Source organism: Bos indicus, chromosome 6, assembly GCF_029378745.1.
Source record: "Bos indicus isolate NIAB-ARS_2022 breed Sahiwal x Tharparkar chromosome 6, NIAB-ARS_B.indTharparkar_mat_pri_1.0, whole genome shotgun sequence".
NCBI lineage: Eukaryota > Metazoa > Chordata > Mammalia > Artiodactyla > Bovidae > Bos > Bos indicus.
Window position 1 is genome coordinate 102,278,448 of NC_091765.1, and position 20,584 is coordinate 102,299,031.

Sequence of the window (20,584 nt, forward strand, 5' to 3'; positions counted from 1 at the left end):
CTAATATTATACATTTAAGTGTAGACAGAAAACATATCTGTGTTGTTTGGTTCCTCTGAAAAGAAGTTATTAATAATGTTAGGATCTTGTGGAAAATTAGAGATTACCCTTCTTTTGTTGACTAGATCAGAGGAATAAAGCCTGTATCTATCTAGTTAGTATCTTTTAGTGTTAGTCGCTCAGTCGTGTCCGACTCTTTGCTACCCCATCTACTATAGCCTGCCAGGTTCCTCTGTCCATGGAATTCTCCAGGCAAGATTACTGGAGTGGGTAGCTATTCCCTGCTCCAGAGGATCTTCTGATCTGGGACTGAAGCCATACTCTGCCGCACTGCGGGCAGAGTCTTTACCGTCTGAGCCACCAGGGAGGCCCAGAGTCAGTGTCTGCTTGGTGCCTTTTGTGTAGATCATCAGAAAGTCAAGAAGTGTTTCTTTCCAGGTGATCTGGAAAATATGCCACTCCATATGCACCAATGCAGATGATCTTGGTACAGGAAATGTAATTTGTTAATAATTCATGAAACTGTTACATTTACTATTCAGAAATGGAAGCTTGTAAGGCTAACCTTTCTCATAAGCACAACTGAGTAGTAAATTTTGACTGAAAACTGAAATCTGATTATAGCCTTCTTATAAGCATGACTGAATAATAAATGTTGCCTGGGAACTGTAATATCGTTAGATCTGCCGTGCCATTGCATGAAAGGAACATGGCTAACAACATTCTTTTTTAAAGGTACATTCCAGAATACAAGAAGCTCACAAAAAATCCCTACCACTTAATTAACATAGATATACCACTCCTGGTTTTTTTTTTTTTTAATCTGAGTTTAATGTTTTTTTGTAATTTATTTTTTAATTGGAGGAAATTTGCTTTACAATGTTGTTGATTTCTGCCATACAACAATGCAAATCAGTCATAATTATATATGTATGCCCTCTCTCTTGAGCCTCTTTCCTTTCCCACCACCCCACCCCTCTAGGTCATCACACCCCTCCTGATTTAGAAGAGGGATAAAAAGGTCTTCCTACCCTCAATTTTCCTGCCATGCTAGTCATCCAGTTCATGTTTCTGGAGTGCTTGTGCCCAGTTAATCTGAAATGGTAAACCATTGTAAGCCAATGTCCTTCCTCCCCCAGGTGTGGTACTGAGAACATTTAAAGACCAACAGTTCAATCTAGGGAAGATGCTTTATTGTTATATTTTTAAGAGGGTTTGTCAAAGTTACATTAATTTGTCTTCCAGAGGAATCCAAGGGTTGAAAAAAGTTTACTAATGTTGTCAATAAAGGAAACAAGGAGGAAAAAGGAAATAAAATATAGGCAAACTGAAAACAAGGAATGTGGACCTGTGAAATAACCTAAGAACAATTATAAAGCACCACCAAAGAACAGAAATTGAAATTAAAATTTACTCTCTTACAGCCACTTTGCAGAAATAGTTATGAAACAGTAAATTCATGAAATTGTTGTTGCATGGCATAGATTCACATGACTGAGGTTCTCTACTCTGTCTACCGAATAGGTTTATTGCAACTTTCAGCTTTTCTTTGTGAGGTAAAACTATATTGCCTCCATCCTTGTGGGTCTTCTCTTTGGCCTTGTTGGTTTTACCGTCCTATAGGTTACAATGCCAGGTTTGGCATTTGGTCAAGTTACCTTGGGAAAATCCCTCAAAACTTTTCCATGGAAGTTCTGTACAACAAAAGAAAAAGTTCTTTGTTGCTCCTTGAAAATAATATTCTTCTTACATAATCATTTAACTATGTTCATAAAATTCAAGTAGTATTAGATAAAGCTATTATTTGACATCTTCTATAATCCTTTCAAATCATGTTCCTCTTATACCAGAGGAATTTGTTTTGTTTTTTATTTTACCATGTCACTTCCTGTGGTAGCATGGAATCCTTTTTTTTTTTAAGTGCTGGTCAATATTTGTCTTTTCAATTCCAGAGCTCTTTTAATTATAGTTTTATTTGACACTTACATTCACTGTATACAAAGCTGGACAAAGTAGGAGTCACGTATATTATACCTGCTTCACCAGGTAAACATTGTTATAAGAACAATACACAATATCCTGTCCGTCAAATCCATGGCCATTTATCCTCCTACTCCTCCCGGCATGACGTCTACCCTTTGCCTCAGCATGACCTCCCATTTTTCCAGCCCATCATTTCCATCCTGATTCTACAAGCCTAGTCTCTGTGGTGCCATTTAATTATTTCATTCATTCATCTCTTAATTTTTATTTTTAATAAGCTCTCTTAAAATACCTTCTAGCACAAGGGAATAATTCATTTTGTGAAATACCTGCCCTCAAGTTAACAAAGAAGTAAAAAAGAAGCCCTCACATACGTTGATCATCTGTTACCTTGGATCCCACACCACTCCTCGGATATTTCCCATGGTCTGCTTTCTCTAGTGCCTAGAAAAAGCCACACAACCATTCTGATTGGCTTCAGTAAAATTCATGCTTTCTAGCCTCATCTAAACTCTCATTGTTACATAAAAGCTTTCACGCGTATTTGCTGATTCTTATCACAGCAGAATTTCTTTAGTCTTCTTGGGAAGTGGTTTACTTTCCTTGCCAGGAATGAGGCATATTTCTAGTACAGGTTTCTTAGGATTGCCTCTGTTTTTTCACTCCTTTCTTTGTTTCCTTTCTCTTAAGAAGGAAAGGTTCTTCCTTCCTCCTACACTAGCCATCTTATGTATGTTGGGTCTTCTCCCATCTCCTGTTCTTCCTTCACATTTTTCCATCTGTATTCCCCTCCGTCATTTGCAATCTCCTCCAATCTACAGTCGTCTTATCCACTGCTTAAAAACATTCTCAAACATTTCTCTCTGCCAAAAAGACCCTAATAACTCATTTAGTCTCATTTAGTTTGTTTTTGTTTAAATCTTTCTCCTTTCTCAAATCTTCGAACTTCTTTAAAGAACAGTGTTACTCATTTTCTCAGTTTCCTGTCTTCCAGCCTGATTTGGCCCCTCACCTGTCTGTGCAATGGAAATAGTCCTCTTTAAAGATCATCAGTGACCTTTGTGTATCACTTATATTCCTCTGTTCATTCATTTATTCATATCCACTCAGAAAATATTTATTTTGTGTTTGCTATGCATCGGACGCTTGCTTGATAATAAAGGTACATCTGAAAAAGATACAGTCCTTTTTGCCTAAGTTTGTGATTTAGGTAGAGGAAAACAAACAGGTGGGGAAAGAACTATAAGGCAGTGAAGAGTTACAGTTATATAAGCATAAGGCAATATGAAAGTATCAGAAATGGTGTATAACTCAGTCTTTAGGTGGTCATGAAAGCTTTTGTGAACAGGAAAGGTTTTTTTCCTTTAAGTCTTCTCTTAAAGGACAAAGAAAAAGGATTCAAAAGAAAAGAGGAGGAAGAGCATTCTAGCAGGAAGAATATCTGAGGAAGGAATTTCAAAGTTTATATGCTTTTGGTTATTTGTAAATTCAGTAGCAAGAATGGAAAATCTGGAGAACTGGGTGGTGATGATGCCCTGAAACAAGGGTTCTACCTAGATTGAGTTTTTCAAGTTCTCTGTCAATATTTGTGTGCCTGTGTGTTTTAGGGCTGCGGGAGGAGAGAGGTCTATGCTTTTCATGATTCTAACAAGTTAGAACCTATATATTCACAGCATGTAGAGCTACTGCTGTAAATGTAGTCGTGGATCAACTTATGAAAGGCTTTGAATACTAAGGAGACATTGAACTATATGTTAAAAACTCTAGTTTGAAGAAGTTTAAGAAATACAGCAATGTGCTCAGATTTTCGTTCGTGGAAAGTTCACTCTCTGTAATGTGCGTTATAATATGAGACAAGCAAGACTGCAGAAAGGGGAATCTAGGACAGTTAAAAGTAGTCCAGGCATGAGACTTATCATGGAATTATCATCTATGCTAGTGATCACAGAAGTGTGAAGATGAGGGGCTGAGGCAGAGACATTGAGAAGGTAGAATTTAGATTTCAGTGGAGTGCTTCCCTCCTCGTACAGAGCATACACCGCACAACCCTGCACAGACCCCCCACCCACTCCCAGTGCTTACTGATCTCATTCTGGTGGAACTAAATGTCCCATCTTGAGTATTTTGTATTTCTACATTTAAAAAAAAAAAAAAAAAAACTTGTATTGGTGTATAGCCAATTAACAATGGTGATTAACAGTATTGTGATAGTTTCAGGCAGACAGCAAAGGGACTCAGCCATACATTTATATGTATCCATTCTCCCCCAGTCTGTCTTCCCATCCAGGCTACCACATACCATTGAGCAGAATTCCTTGTGCTACACAGTACATCCTTGTTGGTTACCCATTTTAAATATAGCAGTGTTGTACTTCTGCATTTTAAATTATTTGAGCTTGGGGCTGGGTGTCTGGATTTTTCTATCCCTAATAGCACCTGAAACAGAATGATGTTTATATAGCATCTGCTCTGTTCTAAGAGCTTTGCATATGAGTTCGGTTAATGCTACAATAACCTTAGGAGATGTGCATTTCCCTTATACCCTCTTTTCAATTGAAGAAGAGTCACAGGAAAGTTAAATACCGTCCCCATATCATGCACTTGGTGAGTAGTAGACCTGAGATTCAAACCCAGGCAATATGGTTTCAGAGTCCAGGACCCTAACCAGGATGCCAAACCACCTCAAAATTGTAGTCACATTTTTAAATGACTATCCAGTGATTAGTAAATTTAAAGCAATAGATGTTCTGGTCTCACAAGAATAAATGTAGTGCTTTATATGATTGTGGAACAGCTAATGAGATTGCTTTCTAATGTTTTTGTTTTAATCCTTTCAGAACCAGTTCAAAGATACAAAACTTACCACAGTGATCTCTTTAGTACATCCAGTGAAAGTCCATCTATTATTTCCTCTGAATCGGATTTCAGGCAAGGTAAGAAGCATCTGAACAAGCAAAAATTCATAAGAAACCATGATTGTGCTGTTTGATTCCACATGATTGTGCTGTTTGGCACCCTACTCCAGTACTCTTGCCTGGGAAATCCCAGGGATGGCGGAGACTGGTAGGCTGCAGTCCATGGGGTCTCAAAGAGTCGGACACGACTGAGCGACTTCACTTTCACTTTACACTTTCACGCACTGGAGAAGGAAATGGCAACCCACTCTAGTACTCTTGCCTGGAGAATTCCAGGGATGGGATCCTGGTGGGCTGCCTTCTATGGGGTCACACAGAGTCGGACACGACTGAAGCAACTTAGTAGCAGTATACCAGATACCTAGAATAGTCAAATTAATACTGTCAGAAAGTTCTTTTGTAGATGCCAGGGCGAGGAATGGGGAGTAAGTGCTTGATGGGGACAGAGTTTCAGTTTAGGAAGGTGAAAAATTTGGGCGATGTATGATGGTGAGTGTTGCAAAACAATGTGAATGTACTTAGTGCCACTCAGCTGTACAGTTAAATATGGTTAAGAATAGTACGTTTTATATTATGTGACTTTTACCACAATTGAAAAAAAAACATTAAAAAAAGAAGCTATGATTTTTGTTCTTTCAGTAGTGTTGAGATATAAGGTGTGAAAAGAATAATTCTATATAAAAATTTTTAATTACAAAAAGCTTCCAATTACTCATTTTAACACTGTTATAGGTACGTAAGGGCTTCCCTCATAGCTCAGTTAGTAAAGAGTTGGCCTGCAGTGCAGGAGATCCGGGTTCAATTCCTTGATCAGGAAGATCCCCCGGAGAAGGAAATGGCAACCCACTCCAGTATTCTTGCCTGGAGAATCCCTTGGACAGAAGAGCCTGGCAGGCTATAGTCCATGGGGTCGCAGGAGCCAGACATGATTTAGTAACTAAAACCACCATAGGAACTTAATAGCAGTTTCATCAAACAGCAGTATAGTCATTTTCAAATGCTAAGTTGCTTCAGTTGTGTTCGACTCTTTGTGACCCCATGGCCTGCAGCCTACCAGGCTTCTCCGTCCATGGGATTCTCCAGGCAAGAATATGAGAGAACGTAATTCATTGTTTTCAAAAATAAAATGACTGCCACTGAAGAGTTTAATGACATTATATCATTAATTTGATTATGTGAATATGATTTGTAAAAATTATCTTATGTGTCTTCTGAGTGCTTATGTTTTAAATAAGATTATTTCATATTTTTATGACTTGTGCTATTCCTTTTCATTCACAATTAGTGAGAAAAAGTGAAACTTCAAAGAGATTTGAATCCAACAGTGGTCTCCCAGGCGTAGATGAAACCCCAAGTCAAGGCCAGTCACAGAGACCAAGGTATGTAATATGAAAAAATGGTAATATATTTCCAGTTGCATGTGGTTTTTTTCTTCATTAGAATCAAGGAGAATATTTTTTTAATTATTCTCTTCCCTCTGTTTTCTCCATTCTCCTTTTCTTCCCTCCTCTTTAAGTTCTTGCAAATTCAATTATATAAAAAATGTTACAATTGTTTGAGTTATTGGAATCTTTTAAAATTAGAATTGGCCCTGATTATTTTAGTTTGTGCTTGATTTTTTTTAATTGCCAATATGAATATAAAATAACTAACAGTATGGATGTTCTAAAGGTATAGCATTAAACATCTATGAGAAGATACAAACTTTGATTTCTAAAAGAATAATGCTTTTTTCAAAAGGTTACATGGGCTCAACAAGTAGGCTTTCAGTACTATTTGTTTAATGAATAATTAGTAGATTACTACTAAGTAACCTATCATGTGAAATCTATTATATGAAAAGTTAAGTTTTCACTACATCTTCCTGAATTAAAAGAAGCTATCTTGTACTTAAACTTTTTTTTAAGCCCAGTTTGGACTGTTTAGAGTTCATTTTCATACTGAGACACTCAGCATACTTATAAGATTAACCCTAGCAGTTATTCTTGTGGTATTATAACTGTGGGTTGATTTACTTTGAAGTGAAATGTGTCAACTCAGTACTGAATATATTAATGTGTGTCTTCTTCATGTGTGCACAGATCCCTTACATGAACAGAAGCATATTGTTAAAGTTAAGCATTAATTTGAAATTCATAGTGTAATATTAGAGAATCAGAAGTTGCTTCAGAATTTACTACCAAACTATAGTAATACTTTTAAATTTGATATCTCAGTTCATTTGATTTAGGTACCATTATATACAAAAGTATCATTTGGAAATTAACAAAAACCTGCCCCTTAGCTGACTAATTCTGGCAGGCAAATGTTTCATACCCATAAACTGTTAATAGTCTAGGTAACCCTACCCATGTGATTAAAGCAGACAGTTTATCCAGGGTTAACACTCCAAGTAATTACATACATTGCACTAAAATTATTCTGTAATATTTCAGTTTTTATGAAATTTATGTCTTTTTCTCGTGTTCCTTTTTAAAATGTCCGTGATACTTTCTATAAGGAAAGTTCTAATCAGTGTTCATTTGCCTAAAGTGATATAATCTTCACATAATAGCACTGTATATTACTATAACCCCATTGTGGGAATAGTAATTGCAATGAGCCTATTTTGGTAATTTTGACCAAAGAGATTAGAGACAAAGATAGATCTATGCTTGATAGTAGATAGTTTTATTAAAGAAGCAAAACTGTTTGGAGATGACCAGCAATAATAAGCAAATGTTGAATTGCACTAAGGTCTGTGTTGAATTGAGGAAGTCACTCCTCTCTATATCTGTAATTTAGAGAAAGCTTACAGTTAATATGATGCCTTCTTAGCTTAATCAAAAGAAGGAATAGAGAACAATGGAAGAATTGTTGGAATTATATGTTAAAATTGATTGATTTTATAGTCAGTTTGCTAGTTATTTAGAAAACATATTCCTCCAAACAAAGTTAAATCATTTTGTGAGACTTACTTCAGTTTTCTTGAGAAGGTAACTCAAAAGCATGGGGATTATAAGAGAATCTTAGTTTTGACTGTTTCCAGTTTTTTTTTAGGAAACAATAACATTAAAGTGTTAGCTCATCAGATCATAATTTAGTGATAAGCTGCTTTTATTTCACACTTTAAGATGTTAAAAAACACAACTTGATGCTCATAGCATCTGCATTAGATATAGGTGAAACAGAAATATTTCTTTCAAGGAGAAGTTGACTGTTATTGTTGTTTAGTCGCTAACTTGTGTCCAACTCTTTGAGACCCCACGGACTTAAGCACACCAGGCTTCGTTGTCCTTCACTGTCTCCCAGAGTTCACTTGAACTCATGTCCATACAGTCGGTGATGCCATCCAGCCATCTCACCCTCAGCTGCCCCCTTCTCCTCCTGTCCTCAGTCTTTCTTAGCATCGGGGTCTTTTCCACTGAGTTGGCTCTTCACATCAACATGCAGCTTCCAGTGAATATTCAGGGTTGATTTCCTTTAGGATCGAATGATTTGATCTCCTTGAAGTCCAGGGGACTCTCAAGGGTCCACGGTTCAAAAGCATCAATTTTTTGGCACTCAGCCTTCTTTATGATCCAACTGTCACATGACTACTGGAAAAACATAGCTTTGACTTTGTTGGCAAAGTGATGTCTCTGCTTTTTAATACGCTGTCTAGGTTTGTCATAGCTTTTCTTCTAAGGAGCAAGCGTCTTTTAATTCCATGGCTGCAGTCACCATCCACAGTGATTTTGGAGCCCAAGAAAATTTTTCCACTTTTCCCCTATCTGTTTGCCATGAAGTAATGGGATAGGATGCCATGATCTTAGTTTTTGAATGTTGAATTTTAAGGCAACTTTTTCACTCTCCTCTTTCACCCTCATCAAGAGGCTCTTTAGTTCCTCTTTGCTTTCTGCCATTGGAGTGATATCATCTGCATATCTGAGGTTGTTGATACTGCTCCCAACCATCTTGATGATGTTTCCATCTGTCCAAGGAAAAACACATTAACTGAGGTATTGTCTAAATTTCTTATTCAAGTGCAGAGTTTTCTGTATGTGTACAAAGTCTTCTGAAAATATCTTTAACATGTCAGTACACAATCAGGAGGTTCTGTTTGTTCTTTAGGTCACGTATTTGTGAGATCTATAAATAGTTCTCTATTTAGATATGTTACATAATTCTTTATAAAAATTTCCATTCCTTTATCTAGAATGAAATGGAAAAAGAGATCCACACAGTGCTATTGATTTATATCATAGTGGGTGGGAGGAGATTAACAGGAAGTTATGAGTCAGATCAAACTGAGTAATTTTGGATTTTGAACTATCAAAAGTGTCTTTCAGTGACCAAAAAAAGACATTCAAAGCTATTTTCCAAAGAGCATCTCTAAATTTTTTTTCTGTGTTAACTTTTGAAGTACAGTTTTACATAGTACAATTCCTACTGCTTCTATGCGTATCTGTTTAATGATGTAACCTTTTTTTGTCTTGAAAGAACTTGTTTATCCGTTCCTAAATCATCTAGGTTTTGTGAGTTTCTTGTTTGTTTGCATGTGTTTTGTCTATATTTTGTTCGTTTTTGTTTTGCTTCTCAAACGTTGCAATCAGATACTGTGATGGGACACAAAATGATGATCAGTCACTTTTGTTATCTGTTTGTTGCTCTGGTAGAAAAGAATTTGAACAAGAAGGCTAATATATTTGATGAAAATGACAGGTGTGGGTTAAAATGTATAGATTCAAAGTTTTATCGTTTTCCTTGACCCCCGTTAAGTGAGAGCTAGCCATAAAATCATGTTCAATCACTGGCTCAATAGTGTCTTCCCTGGTGACTCAGAGGTTAAAGCGTCTGCCTCCAATGCGCGAGACCCGGCTTTGATCCCTGGATCGGGAAGATCCCCTGGAGAAGGAAATGGCAACCCACTCCAGTATTCTTGTCTGGAGAATCCCATGGATGGAGGAGCCTGGTAGGCTGCAGTCCACAGGGTCGCAAAGAGTCGGACACGATTGAGCGACTTCACTCACTCGCTCACTCACCTTGTAGAGGGTACTTCTATGTACGGGAAATGAGATCATGAACAAGACCAAAAAATTCCCTCCGGAGATGTGATAGGGCTGAGAGATATTCGGTAAACCACTAGAAAAAAGTAAGTAATGCACCATCAAAATGTGATGGTACTTGGAAGAAAAATAAACCACGCTAAAGAGATAGAGACTGCAAGGGTATGATGTCCAAGTTCGAGTTCACTTAGGTAGGCTGGTCAGAGGAGGCATCTCCTAAGGGTTAGGGTTAGGATTAGGATTAACTATTTTGAGTATAATGGGAATCCATTGGATGGTTGAGACATAGAGAGCTATGATCATATTTACATTTTAATGGGATTACTCTGATCTGTTCTGTGAAAAACAGATTACAGAAGTAAAAGACTGGTTTGGAGGTGATTACAGTGCTCCATTTGAGATGCATACAACACAGACTAGTTTGTTAGTAATAGAGAAGAGTTGGAAATAGATTTCTTCAATGTTATGCCCTTAAGGATTTGCTGCTCATTCAGATGTTGGATTTGTAAGGAATGAAGAATGACTCCAGATTGTGTCCTAAGCAACCAGTGAATGATTGAGAGAAGGTTGCACATAAGTAACAAGTATCAAGAGTTTGGTTTTAGACATCTTAGGCTAAAGATGCATATTCACATCCAAGTCGAACACTCACCTAAGCAGGTAAGTAGAATCAGAATTCAAGGGAGAGCCTGGAGTTATGGAAATATAAGGTAATTGAGGCCATGTGACTACATGAGATCAGATAAGTGTGACCTGTATATGGAGACTAGAAAAATCTGGAGGTCTGAGCACTATTGTGGTCTAAAGTTGTTGTTGTTCAGTCGCTAAGTTGTGTCTGATTCTTTGTGACCCCATGGACTGTAGCACACCAGGCTTCTTTGTTCTTTACCATCTCCCAGAGTTTTCTCAAACTCATGTCCATTGAGTCAGTGATGCCATCCAACCATCTCATCCTCTGTTGCCCCCTTCTCCGCATGCTCTCAGTCTTGCCCAGCATCAGGGTCTTTTCCATTGAGTCAGCTGTTCAGATCAGGTGGCCAATGTTTTGAAGCTTCAGCTTCAACACCAGTCCTTACAATGAATACTCAGGGTTGATTTCCTTTAGGATTGACTGGTTTGATCTTCTTGGTAAGGAACTCTAAAGATTCTTCTCCAGCAATGCAATTTGAAAGCATCAATTCTTCGGCGCTCTGTCTAACATTAAGAAATTAGAAATGAAGGAAGATCCAGAAAAAAAGACTAAGGAAGAGCCAGTGAATATTTATTTTTGGCTGTGCTGAGTCTTCGTGGCTGTGCATGCTTCTCTCTAGTTGCAGCAGTGGTTGGAGGGGAGGCGGCTGCTCTCTAGTTGTGGTACACAGGCTTCTCATTGCAGTGGCTTCTCTTGTTGCACAGCACAGGCTCTTGGGTGCTTGGGTTTCAGTAGTTGTGGCTCATGAGATTAGGGGCCCCATAGTATGTGAGATCTTCCTGCATTAGGAATCGAACCCATGTCTCCTGCACTGGCAGGAGGATTCTTAACCACTGAGCCAGCAGGGAAGCCCCAGAAGTCAGATGTTTAATGACTAAATAACTATGCTATAAGGTGCTTGGAGGTCAAGTAAGATGCAAACTAAGAATTATCCTTTGTCTTTGATTACACTGAAGGCAGTCTTTTCTGTGACTGGTTTTGGGAACTGTTAAGGACTCAAACTATGGGTCTGAGTCCAAGAAGAAGTGGAAGATGAAGTGGAGATAAAATTTAAAAGACAGTTTTGAAGAAACTTACTCTAAAAGACAGCAGAAAAATGAAATAGAATCTAAAAGGGGATATGGAACCAAAGAAGAGTTTTTTTGTTCTAAGTAGAAAATGGTACAGCATGTTTGTATGACATGAATAACCTAGTAGACAAGATGGATGATGCGTGTGAGAGGGTAACTGCAGGAGCGAAGTCTCTGGATAGGGAAGAGGGTTGGAACCCCATGTACAATAGAGGCTTGAGGCCTATATAAGTGTGCAGGAGATCTATCCATTGTACCAGAAAAGATCAGAACATCAATCTGGAAAGTCTGGTGGTAGAAGGATAAGGAAGTTGTTTCCTGTTTGCTTCTTATTTCACCAAAAAAATTGAAGAGAAATCATCAGTTGAGAGAGAATGAGGGAGGAAGTTTTGAAAGAACTTTGATAAAAAAAGAAAAGGAAAAAAATATGAAATAGTTCTCTAAGAAAATGAATCACCATGAAGCACTGAGAACCCAGTGAGATCAGTCAGCATGGTTCTGCAGTTTCGTGAGAGTTCAGGTCGTATGCCAAGAAATGATTTTCATGATGGGCTGTACAACTCAAGCAATGTGAGGGCTAGAGGGGGTTAATAGAATTAATGTATAACAGGTATAGAAAATTTAACATCTTATGGAAAAACTCTAACTTTTTGGCCTATCCAGTACTAACTGGTTTTATGACATAAGTGGAATGACATCTATCAGTTGAATTACTGAAGACTGTGTTGTACCCTGAACCATAATACTTGTAATACCAATACATGATAAAGCAGTGTGGTCTAGAAGATAAACATTTCTAATTTCAGATCATAAAGTAATCCATTAGTTAACATGACATTAAAAGTGTAAACACTCTAAGTCAAGATTTCTAAAGCATTAATATATCACATTTATGGGAAGTAAAAAATTTTTTAAAGTGTAAGTTTTAACAGAGAGGAAGTGGTCCAATCGGTGAACTAAAATTCCTGATAGAGTCAATGAATGGTTTGATGGAGGGTGTTAGAAGAAGTGAGCTAGAAAAAAACAAGGAGATTAGATGGAGAGGGTTTTGGAAGATAGAAATAGGACATTCTAGAGGCTGCACAGTTATTGTTATAGCCAACATGACTTGCCATGGGAGTAGAATTCTGGCTGAGATGGAGGAAGCCAGGGTGTTGTAAGACTCCCCAGTCTCTGTTAACACCACCATGAGTGATGATAGCAGTGGTGTTAGAGAAGACCACTGCGTCAGGCACTTAAGTCTGTAATGCATAAAGAAGAGTTGGCCAACAGAATGAAATCTAGAGCAAAGCAGATCAGTGAATGGTTTGATTTCATAGCTCATATTTCAAGGAAAGGGAAGAGACCTGGGTTTGATGCCTGGGTTGGGAAGATCCACTGGAGAAGGAAATGGCAGCCCACTCCAGTATTCTTGCCTGGGAAATCCCATAGACAGAAGAGCCTGGCAGGCTACAGTCAGAGTCAGATGCGACTGAGCACCTAACACTTTCAATTCAAGGAAGCTGGAGGCTCTTGGAGGAGGAGTCAGTAATGATCTGAAAGCTGAAATAAAAGTCCAAGGAAATCTCTGTCTCATGTCCAAGCCCACTGGTGCAGGATTATGAGGATAAAACAGCCCCAATCTGAGAGAACCACAGCGGGAACAGTTTCAGATGTTGAGCTATTTCAGAGAAGAGGTAGAGGATATATATCTACCCACTGAAAATGAGACATCACAGTATATTAAAACATTAAAAATAGGACTGAGGAGTTACTTCAAAGGTTCTTTTGAAATGAAAAAATAAAATTTGTCTAAGTTCTTGATACCTTGCTTAACATGATATTTTTTTCTTGATTAGACTTAATATGTTTTTTTCTCAATCCACTTTTCACTTTTCTATATGGCAGACAATATGAAACACCTCTTGAAGGCAACTTAATTAATCAAGAGATCATGCTAAAACGGCAAGAAGAAGAAATGATGCAGCTGCAAGCCAGAATGGCCCTTAGACAGTCTCGATTGAGCCTGTATCCAGGGGACACCATCAAAGCTTCCATGCTTGATATCACCAGGGATCCCTTAAGAGAAATAGCTCTAGAAACAGCCATGACCCAAAGGAAACTAAGAGTAAGTTGATTCTCAGTAAGTTGTAACTGCATCTAAACTTGGTCTCATAGGGAAATGTTATGTAAAGTAGTTTAAAAAATTGTATAATTCTGAATCTCATATTTAAGTTTCCTTTGATGTTAAATATCTTGTTGGTTGACATTAAAATATTTAGCTCTTTTCATGGTTTCATTTTTACAATAACATGAGATGGATTTACAATATCTTAACTGTATATTTTTAAAAGTATATTTGTGATCCTTAAGTCAACTGGCTTTATTCAGTATTGTGGTGGATTACCTTTTAATATTTATTATCCCACAAACCAAGAAGATCAGAGATAGAGAGTTCAAGGTTGGTTCAGAAGCTCAAGAATTCTATCAAGTACATTCCATCTTTCTGCTCTGCCATTCTCAGAATTTTGGCAGTAATTCTCTTTATAGTTAAAAGATGGCTGCATTAGCTCCAAGTATCATATCCTTGTATTAAAAAGTAAGAAAGAACAAATCTTGTTATCTGTGGGGGAGTTTTCTTTTATGTGTTTAGTTGGTTTATTTTTCTTTCATCATATATCCTCTGTATTTTTAAAAACATAAGCTCAAAATGAACATAGTCTTTTCTCATATAAAATATCATGAACATTTTACAACTTTTATAATATTATTGTTAAGGGCTGTGAGGTACTCTACTATGTGAACTTACCATGTACCATAATTTATTTAATCATTTTCCAGATATTGGACATTTAAAATCCTTCTAATTTGTAGTTACTATGAACATCCTGATAGCTAAACCTTTGCAGATAGCTTCCTCCAAGTAGAATAGCCAAGTCAAAGGCAAACACCTTTTTAGACATTTTTATACCTTGTCAAATTGCACTTTAAAAATTTCAGTTTATGTTTCCTCTGATCATGACTGTTTCACCATTTTCTTACTGACTCTCATTGTGTCATTCTTTTTTTTATCATCACCAATTTGATAGATGAGGCAATATCTCATTGTACTATTGCTTTACGAATAATTCTTCAAAAGCAAAGTAAATAATAGTAAAAGTGATAAAATCTAAAGCAATTTTTTTTTCTTTCTAGTCCTATGCTAAGAAAGTATATTATCTTATTCCGTTTTGGGTTTTGTTGCTTATTTCAAACAGTCTTCTTAAAAGCAAATTTATATACCCTGAAATCGACAGAATTCAAAATTTTCCTCCTAATTTTCTAAGAAGAAAAGTGTTACATGGTGAAAATTACACTGAACTACAAATTAAGAGACTTGGATTCAATTTCTAATAATTTCATTTCTAATATGTCTTTATGCATATTTTTAAACCATTTTGTGTCTCACTGTGCCAATTTTTAAAATGTGGAATTAAGTTGTAATTTATTAGATTCTGGTTTTAAAGTTATTAGATTTCAATAAAATATAACTCAATTTATTTTAAGCCAAAAGGAAGAAATTCCATAAGACTTCATCAATTTATCATTATAAATAATACATTTGTCAAAATTAAGCAGTAGTCAGGATAGCATGGGTTTCCAATAATTAAAGGCACACATAAAGCAAAAGGGGCACACACATATACACATCTTTTCCTAAATCATAGTTTCAGAGAACTAATACAGAATTTTGTTACATTAAGGAGTCATAAATGATATTCTGTACCTTTATTGTATACCACTGTTACGTGTCATCTCACTAAAAACTTGTGTTTCCTTTTAGGCAATGCTATCTGGCTATTTAAAAAAAAAAAAAAAAAAAGCATACTTTTTTCAACAGACTACATCAGTGACTAAAGAATTTGAACTGCTGATCATTGAAGAACCACATAGTATTTTTTCTTAAAAAAAAAAAAAATGAACAGGAAGGGAAAATTCCCCAGCGGTCCAGTGATTGGGATTCCACACTTCAACTGCAGAGTGTGGCCAAATAAATAAAGGAGGAAGGATACATTTTTGAGTCTGAATAAAGAGTTCTAGTGCTCAGAGGACCGATTTCACAATTGAATTAATATTCTTTTCTAAAACATAACTTTTTATTTTTTCTAGATTATTTTTGGTGTAGGCACATTTTAGTGTTCATACTCAGTTTCTTTAGTTGATTTGTATCAGATTCTGTCTTTAACATGGCAAACCATTGTCATTTCTTCTACTCTGTTTCTATTCCCATTTAAAATGTGTCCTGCTGGTTCACTGAAAATTAACAAATGCTTAATGTTAAACTTTTACCTAAGTGGAATGGGGTCACATGTTTGACACTCCATTGATTGGATAGAATTCCCACATCAAGTAACCAAATGAACTGTACAGAGAAGATGCAAAGAAGAAACCAACAAAAATAAATCTCCGTATATTTATGAAGTGCACAAGAGTGCATGCCGGGGACCAGCCCCGGCTGATCCAGGGTATTCGAAGGAGAGACGGCGTAGGCGAAGATCAGGCGACAATTGCTTAATTAAATGTTAATTAAGGATATAAAGAGTAATAGAATGAGGATAGCTCAGTGAGGAAATTTAGTGGAGAAAAGCGGTTGAAGTAAGGATAGCTCAGTGAGGAAATTCAGTGTAGAAAAGAGGCTGAATAATTCAGCCAGAAGGTAAGAGAAAGAACGACATGGTGAGACCAAGTTTCGGTGAACAAGGCCCGCACTTTATTTTCCAAAGTAGTTTTTATACCTTAAGTTACGCATAGAGGATAATGGGGGAAGGGGTAGAGTCTTGCAGCAAACCAGGCTTTCTTCCTGCAAACTTATCATATGCAAAAGCTCAGGTGATTTGCATCATCTTCTGGCCCGGAGGCCTGTTAACATTTTAAGACCTTTTCTTCAGAAAACTTATTTTTCTCTAAAGGTGATTGGTCAGGAGCCACCCTCCAAAAGCATTAGATAAAGTTGCATTCCTACAGAGCAAAGGTGTGGTGGGCTATAACAAGAAAAAGAATTAACTCAAGGGTCCCAGGTTACAAACATTAAAGCTACTATTTACACCAATTATATTAATCAATACACTGCCAGGGACACAGCAGGTAAGGGATATGGAAACTTAGCAGCAAACATTGGCCCAACAAGTGAAAATCCCTTCACCAATACAATTTCTAATCAATCTTTTAACTACTCAAAAGAATCTGTGTTTAGACAGTTTAGAACATCTCCTGCCTCTCACAGTTGGGAGGCTCTGAACAATCACATGAGGCCGGAAAAACCTATTCAGGCAGGCTAGAGGATTTCCAAAGGAGTTTGTAGGTTAAACACTGTCACACCCAGGAATTATTAACTGGAGCTGTAAGCTAACTTTTTTCAGAGAGGTAGTGGGGGACAGCCCCCCGTAAAGTCAGAGGTGTAGGTGAAAGCACAAAGCAGAAAGTAGGCAGACTCTGGTTTTGGGGGTAGATTGCTCGAGAATTTCCAGGGAGACTCCTGAGGCTTGATCCCGCCTTTGCGTATGCCAAGCCTCCTTCCTCATGACCTTTGCCACGGGCGGAGCTCGCTCCCCGCAAGTGCACACACACACAAACACGTAGACCACCTGCCTTAGGCCTCAAGATTAGCCCTGTGTTCATTCTACTTTTCTTCCCCTTTGGATGTCATGTTTCAGTCTATTCTGAATCCTACTCCCCCATTGAAGTCTAACTGTTTTAAGTTATCTTTTCAAGCAATTCTTCTCTCTAGGCAGAAACCCCTGGATGTACAAGACAGAAAGGGAAAGAGTAGATTGAAAAGCAGTAAATGCAGAGTGTGGACTCTACTTCTCCTAGCTCCCGAGATACTGTTTTCGTAGTAGAGGCAGCAGTGCAGAGCAGAGACCGTGACACCTATAATAAGCCTGCCTGCATGCTAAGTCACTCAGTCATGTCCGACTCTTTTGGGACCCATGGACTGTAGCCCACCGGTATCCTCTGTCCATGGGATTTCTAGGCAAGAATACTGGAGTGGGTTGCCGTTTCCTTCTCCAGGGATAATATCCCTAATTGCCACTAATTAGAGTACAGGGTTGTGAGAACTTGGTTACAGGTGAATGTGTCTTTTGTAGTCACAAAGCAGATGTGGGCCACTAGAAGACTTGTTTTAGGACAAATTGAATATCACTCTCTGAAATAATAAGATTCTATTCAATTACTTTTCACATTAGCAATATAAACCAAATCCTTATATGAACTTGATAACCCTATATTCAATAAATGAGACTGGTGGTTTTTTTGAGAGAGAGAGTTTGGGTCTACCTGGAGTCCAAAACATGAAAACCTTTATTTATGTAAAACGGTATAAACCCAGGCTTTATATTTTACATCTCTCGTAGGATTCGAAGCTGATAAAATTAATATTTACAGTGTAAGGCACATTTCAGCCTTATTCTTTTTTTCTTTGAAACTGACATATTTTTACCTTATAAACATGGCAGAGTATTCAACATTGAAACAGAACGACAATGAAACTGGTTTTTAATTGCATTTCCAGTTTATACATTAAGTATTATATCTTTGAGCCTACCAAATTTCTGATTGTCTATTTTTGAAAAATGATTATAATTCTGCTGTATTTCTTTATCGAAAGTTATACATTTGTTTCAGATCTCTAGTTCTAATATGATGACCTTACATGTAGTTTGCTATTATTATTTGATTATTTATTATATTTTTATTTATGTTATTTTTTAATTTATTATTATTTATATTATTATTATTATTACATTATTTTCCTTTCAAGGGAAGAGCTAGAATAAGTGATAATAACTATTGATTCCTCTTTTATGATTCACAGAATTTCTTTGGTCCAGAGTTTGTGAAAATGACAATTGAACCATTTATATCTTTGGATTTGCCACGGTCTATCCTTGTAAGTAATAAGACCACTTTGTCACTCTGAGAAAATAACTTTGGTAATGATTTTTTAAGCAGTTAAAATTCTTATCATGGTGACATTGGTAATTGCCATTCATTTTTTTCAATTGTAGACCAAGAAAGGGAAGAGTGAAGATAACCGAAGAAAAGTTAACATAATGCTTCTGAGTGGACAGAGACTGGAACTGACTTGTGATACCAAAACAATATGTAAAGATGTGTTTGATATGGTGGTGGCCCATATTGGCTTAGTGGAACATCATTTGTTTGCCTTAGCTACTCTCAAAGGTACCAAGACATTTTAAACTCAGGGTAGAGTGTGGAAACCTGGCATCAGTGACCTCCTATACCTGTTCTACCTAACCTTCTTCTGGGGAATATTGGTGGTGGTTTAGTCACTAAGTCATGTCCAACTGTCTGTGAGCCCATGGACCAGTAGCTCACCAGACTCCTCTGTCCATGGGATTTCCTAGGCAAGAATACTGAAGTGAGTTGCCATTTCCTTCTCCAGAGGATCTTCCTGACCCAGGGATTGAACTCAGGTCTCATGCATTGCACTCAGATTCTTTACCAACTGAGCCACCAGGGAAGCCCTTGGGAAAATTTAACTAAATGGATATGTCAGCATTGAGAAGTAGGAGTTAGGAGCTGTCTTTCTTTTCCTAACTCAGTGCATTGTCTTAATAGCTGTGTCTTTTTAGCATCTTCTGTACTCAGCCCTGAAGATTTGTCTCTGGCATTGTCTATATCAGTTCAGTTCGGTCGCTCAGTCATGTCCGACTCTTTGCGACCCCACGAATCACAGCACGCCAGGCCTCCCTGTCCATCACCAACTCCCGGAGTTCACTCAGACTCACGTCCATCGAGTCAGTGATGCCATCCAGCCATCTCATCCTCTGTCGTCCCCTTCTCCTCTTGCCCCCAATCCCTCCCAGCATCAGAGTCTTTTCCAATGGGTCAACTCTTCGCATGAGGTGGCCAAAGTACTGGAGTTTCAGCTTTAGCATCATTCCTTCCAAAGAAATCCCAGGGCTGATCTTCAGAATGGACTGGTTGGATCTCTTTATAATATATTTTAATTGTTATATTTGGGGGATCATTATTTACCCATATATGTACTTTAGAAATCAGTATCCTCTAATATGAGTTTGAATATATAGCGAGACCCCATTTCCGAATCTCCATGTGAACTCCTTCAGCTTCAGTTCAGTTCAGTCGCTCAGTCGCGTCCAACTCTTTGCGACCCCATGAACCATGAATCTATTTGTCATTTCCATTGTATAATTATAAGGGATTTGATTTAGGTCATACCTGAATGGTCTAGTGGTTTTCTCCACTTTCTTCAATTTATGTCTGAATTTGGCAATAAGGAGTTCATGATCCGAGCCACAGTCAGCTCCCGGTCTTGTTTTTGCTGACTGTATAGAGCTTCTCCATCTTTGGCTGCAAAGAATATAATCAATCTGATTGCGGTGTCGACCATCTGGTGATGTCCATGTGTAGAGTCTTCTCTTGTGTTGTTGGAAGAGGATGTTTGCTATGACCAGTGCATTCTCTTGGCAGAACTCTATTAGCCTTTGCCCTGCTTCATTCCGTATTCCAAGGCCAAATTTGCCTGTTTCTCCAGGTGTTTCTTGACTTCCTACTTTTGCATTCCAGTGCCCTATAATGAAAAGGACATCTTTTTTGGGTGTTAGCTCTAGAAGGTCTTGTAAGTCTTCATAGAACTGTTCAACTTCAGCTTCTTCAGCATTACTGGTCGAGGCATAGACTTGGATTACCGTAATATTGAATGGTTTGCCTTGAAAACAAACAGATCATTCTGTCGTTTTTGAGATTGCAGCCAAGTACTGCGTTTCGGACTCTTTTGTTGACCATGATGGCTACTGCCTTTCTTCTAAGGGATTCCTGCCCACAGTAGTAGATATAATGGTCATCTGAGTTAAATTCACCCATTCCAGTCCATCTTAGTTCACTGATTCC

The 20,584-nt window shown here is 37.6% G+C and overlaps 1 protein-coding gene across 10 annotated transcripts in view; it reads left to right on the forward strand.

Annotated features, from left to right (window-relative positions):
- Nucleotides 1–20,584, forward strand: part of PTPN13 (protein tyrosine phosphatase non-receptor type 13) — a 221,091-nt gene that overhangs the window by 113,801 nt on the left and 86,706 nt on the right. For all 10 annotated transcript variants that reach the window (XM_070791737.1, XM_070791738.1, XM_070791736.1 and 7 more), the window contains 5 exons: nucleotides 4,821–4,916; nucleotides 6,184–6,277; nucleotides 13,574–13,793; nucleotides 18,522–18,596; nucleotides 18,715–18,889. In XM_070791737.1, the coding sequence (XP_070647838.1) occupies nucleotides 4,821–4,916; nucleotides 6,184–6,277; nucleotides 13,574–13,793; nucleotides 18,522–18,596; nucleotides 18,715–18,889 (660 nt within the window). The remainder of the gene's footprint in view (nucleotides 1–4,820; nucleotides 4,917–6,183; nucleotides 6,278–13,573; nucleotides 13,794–18,521; nucleotides 18,597–18,714; nucleotides 18,890–20,584) is intronic.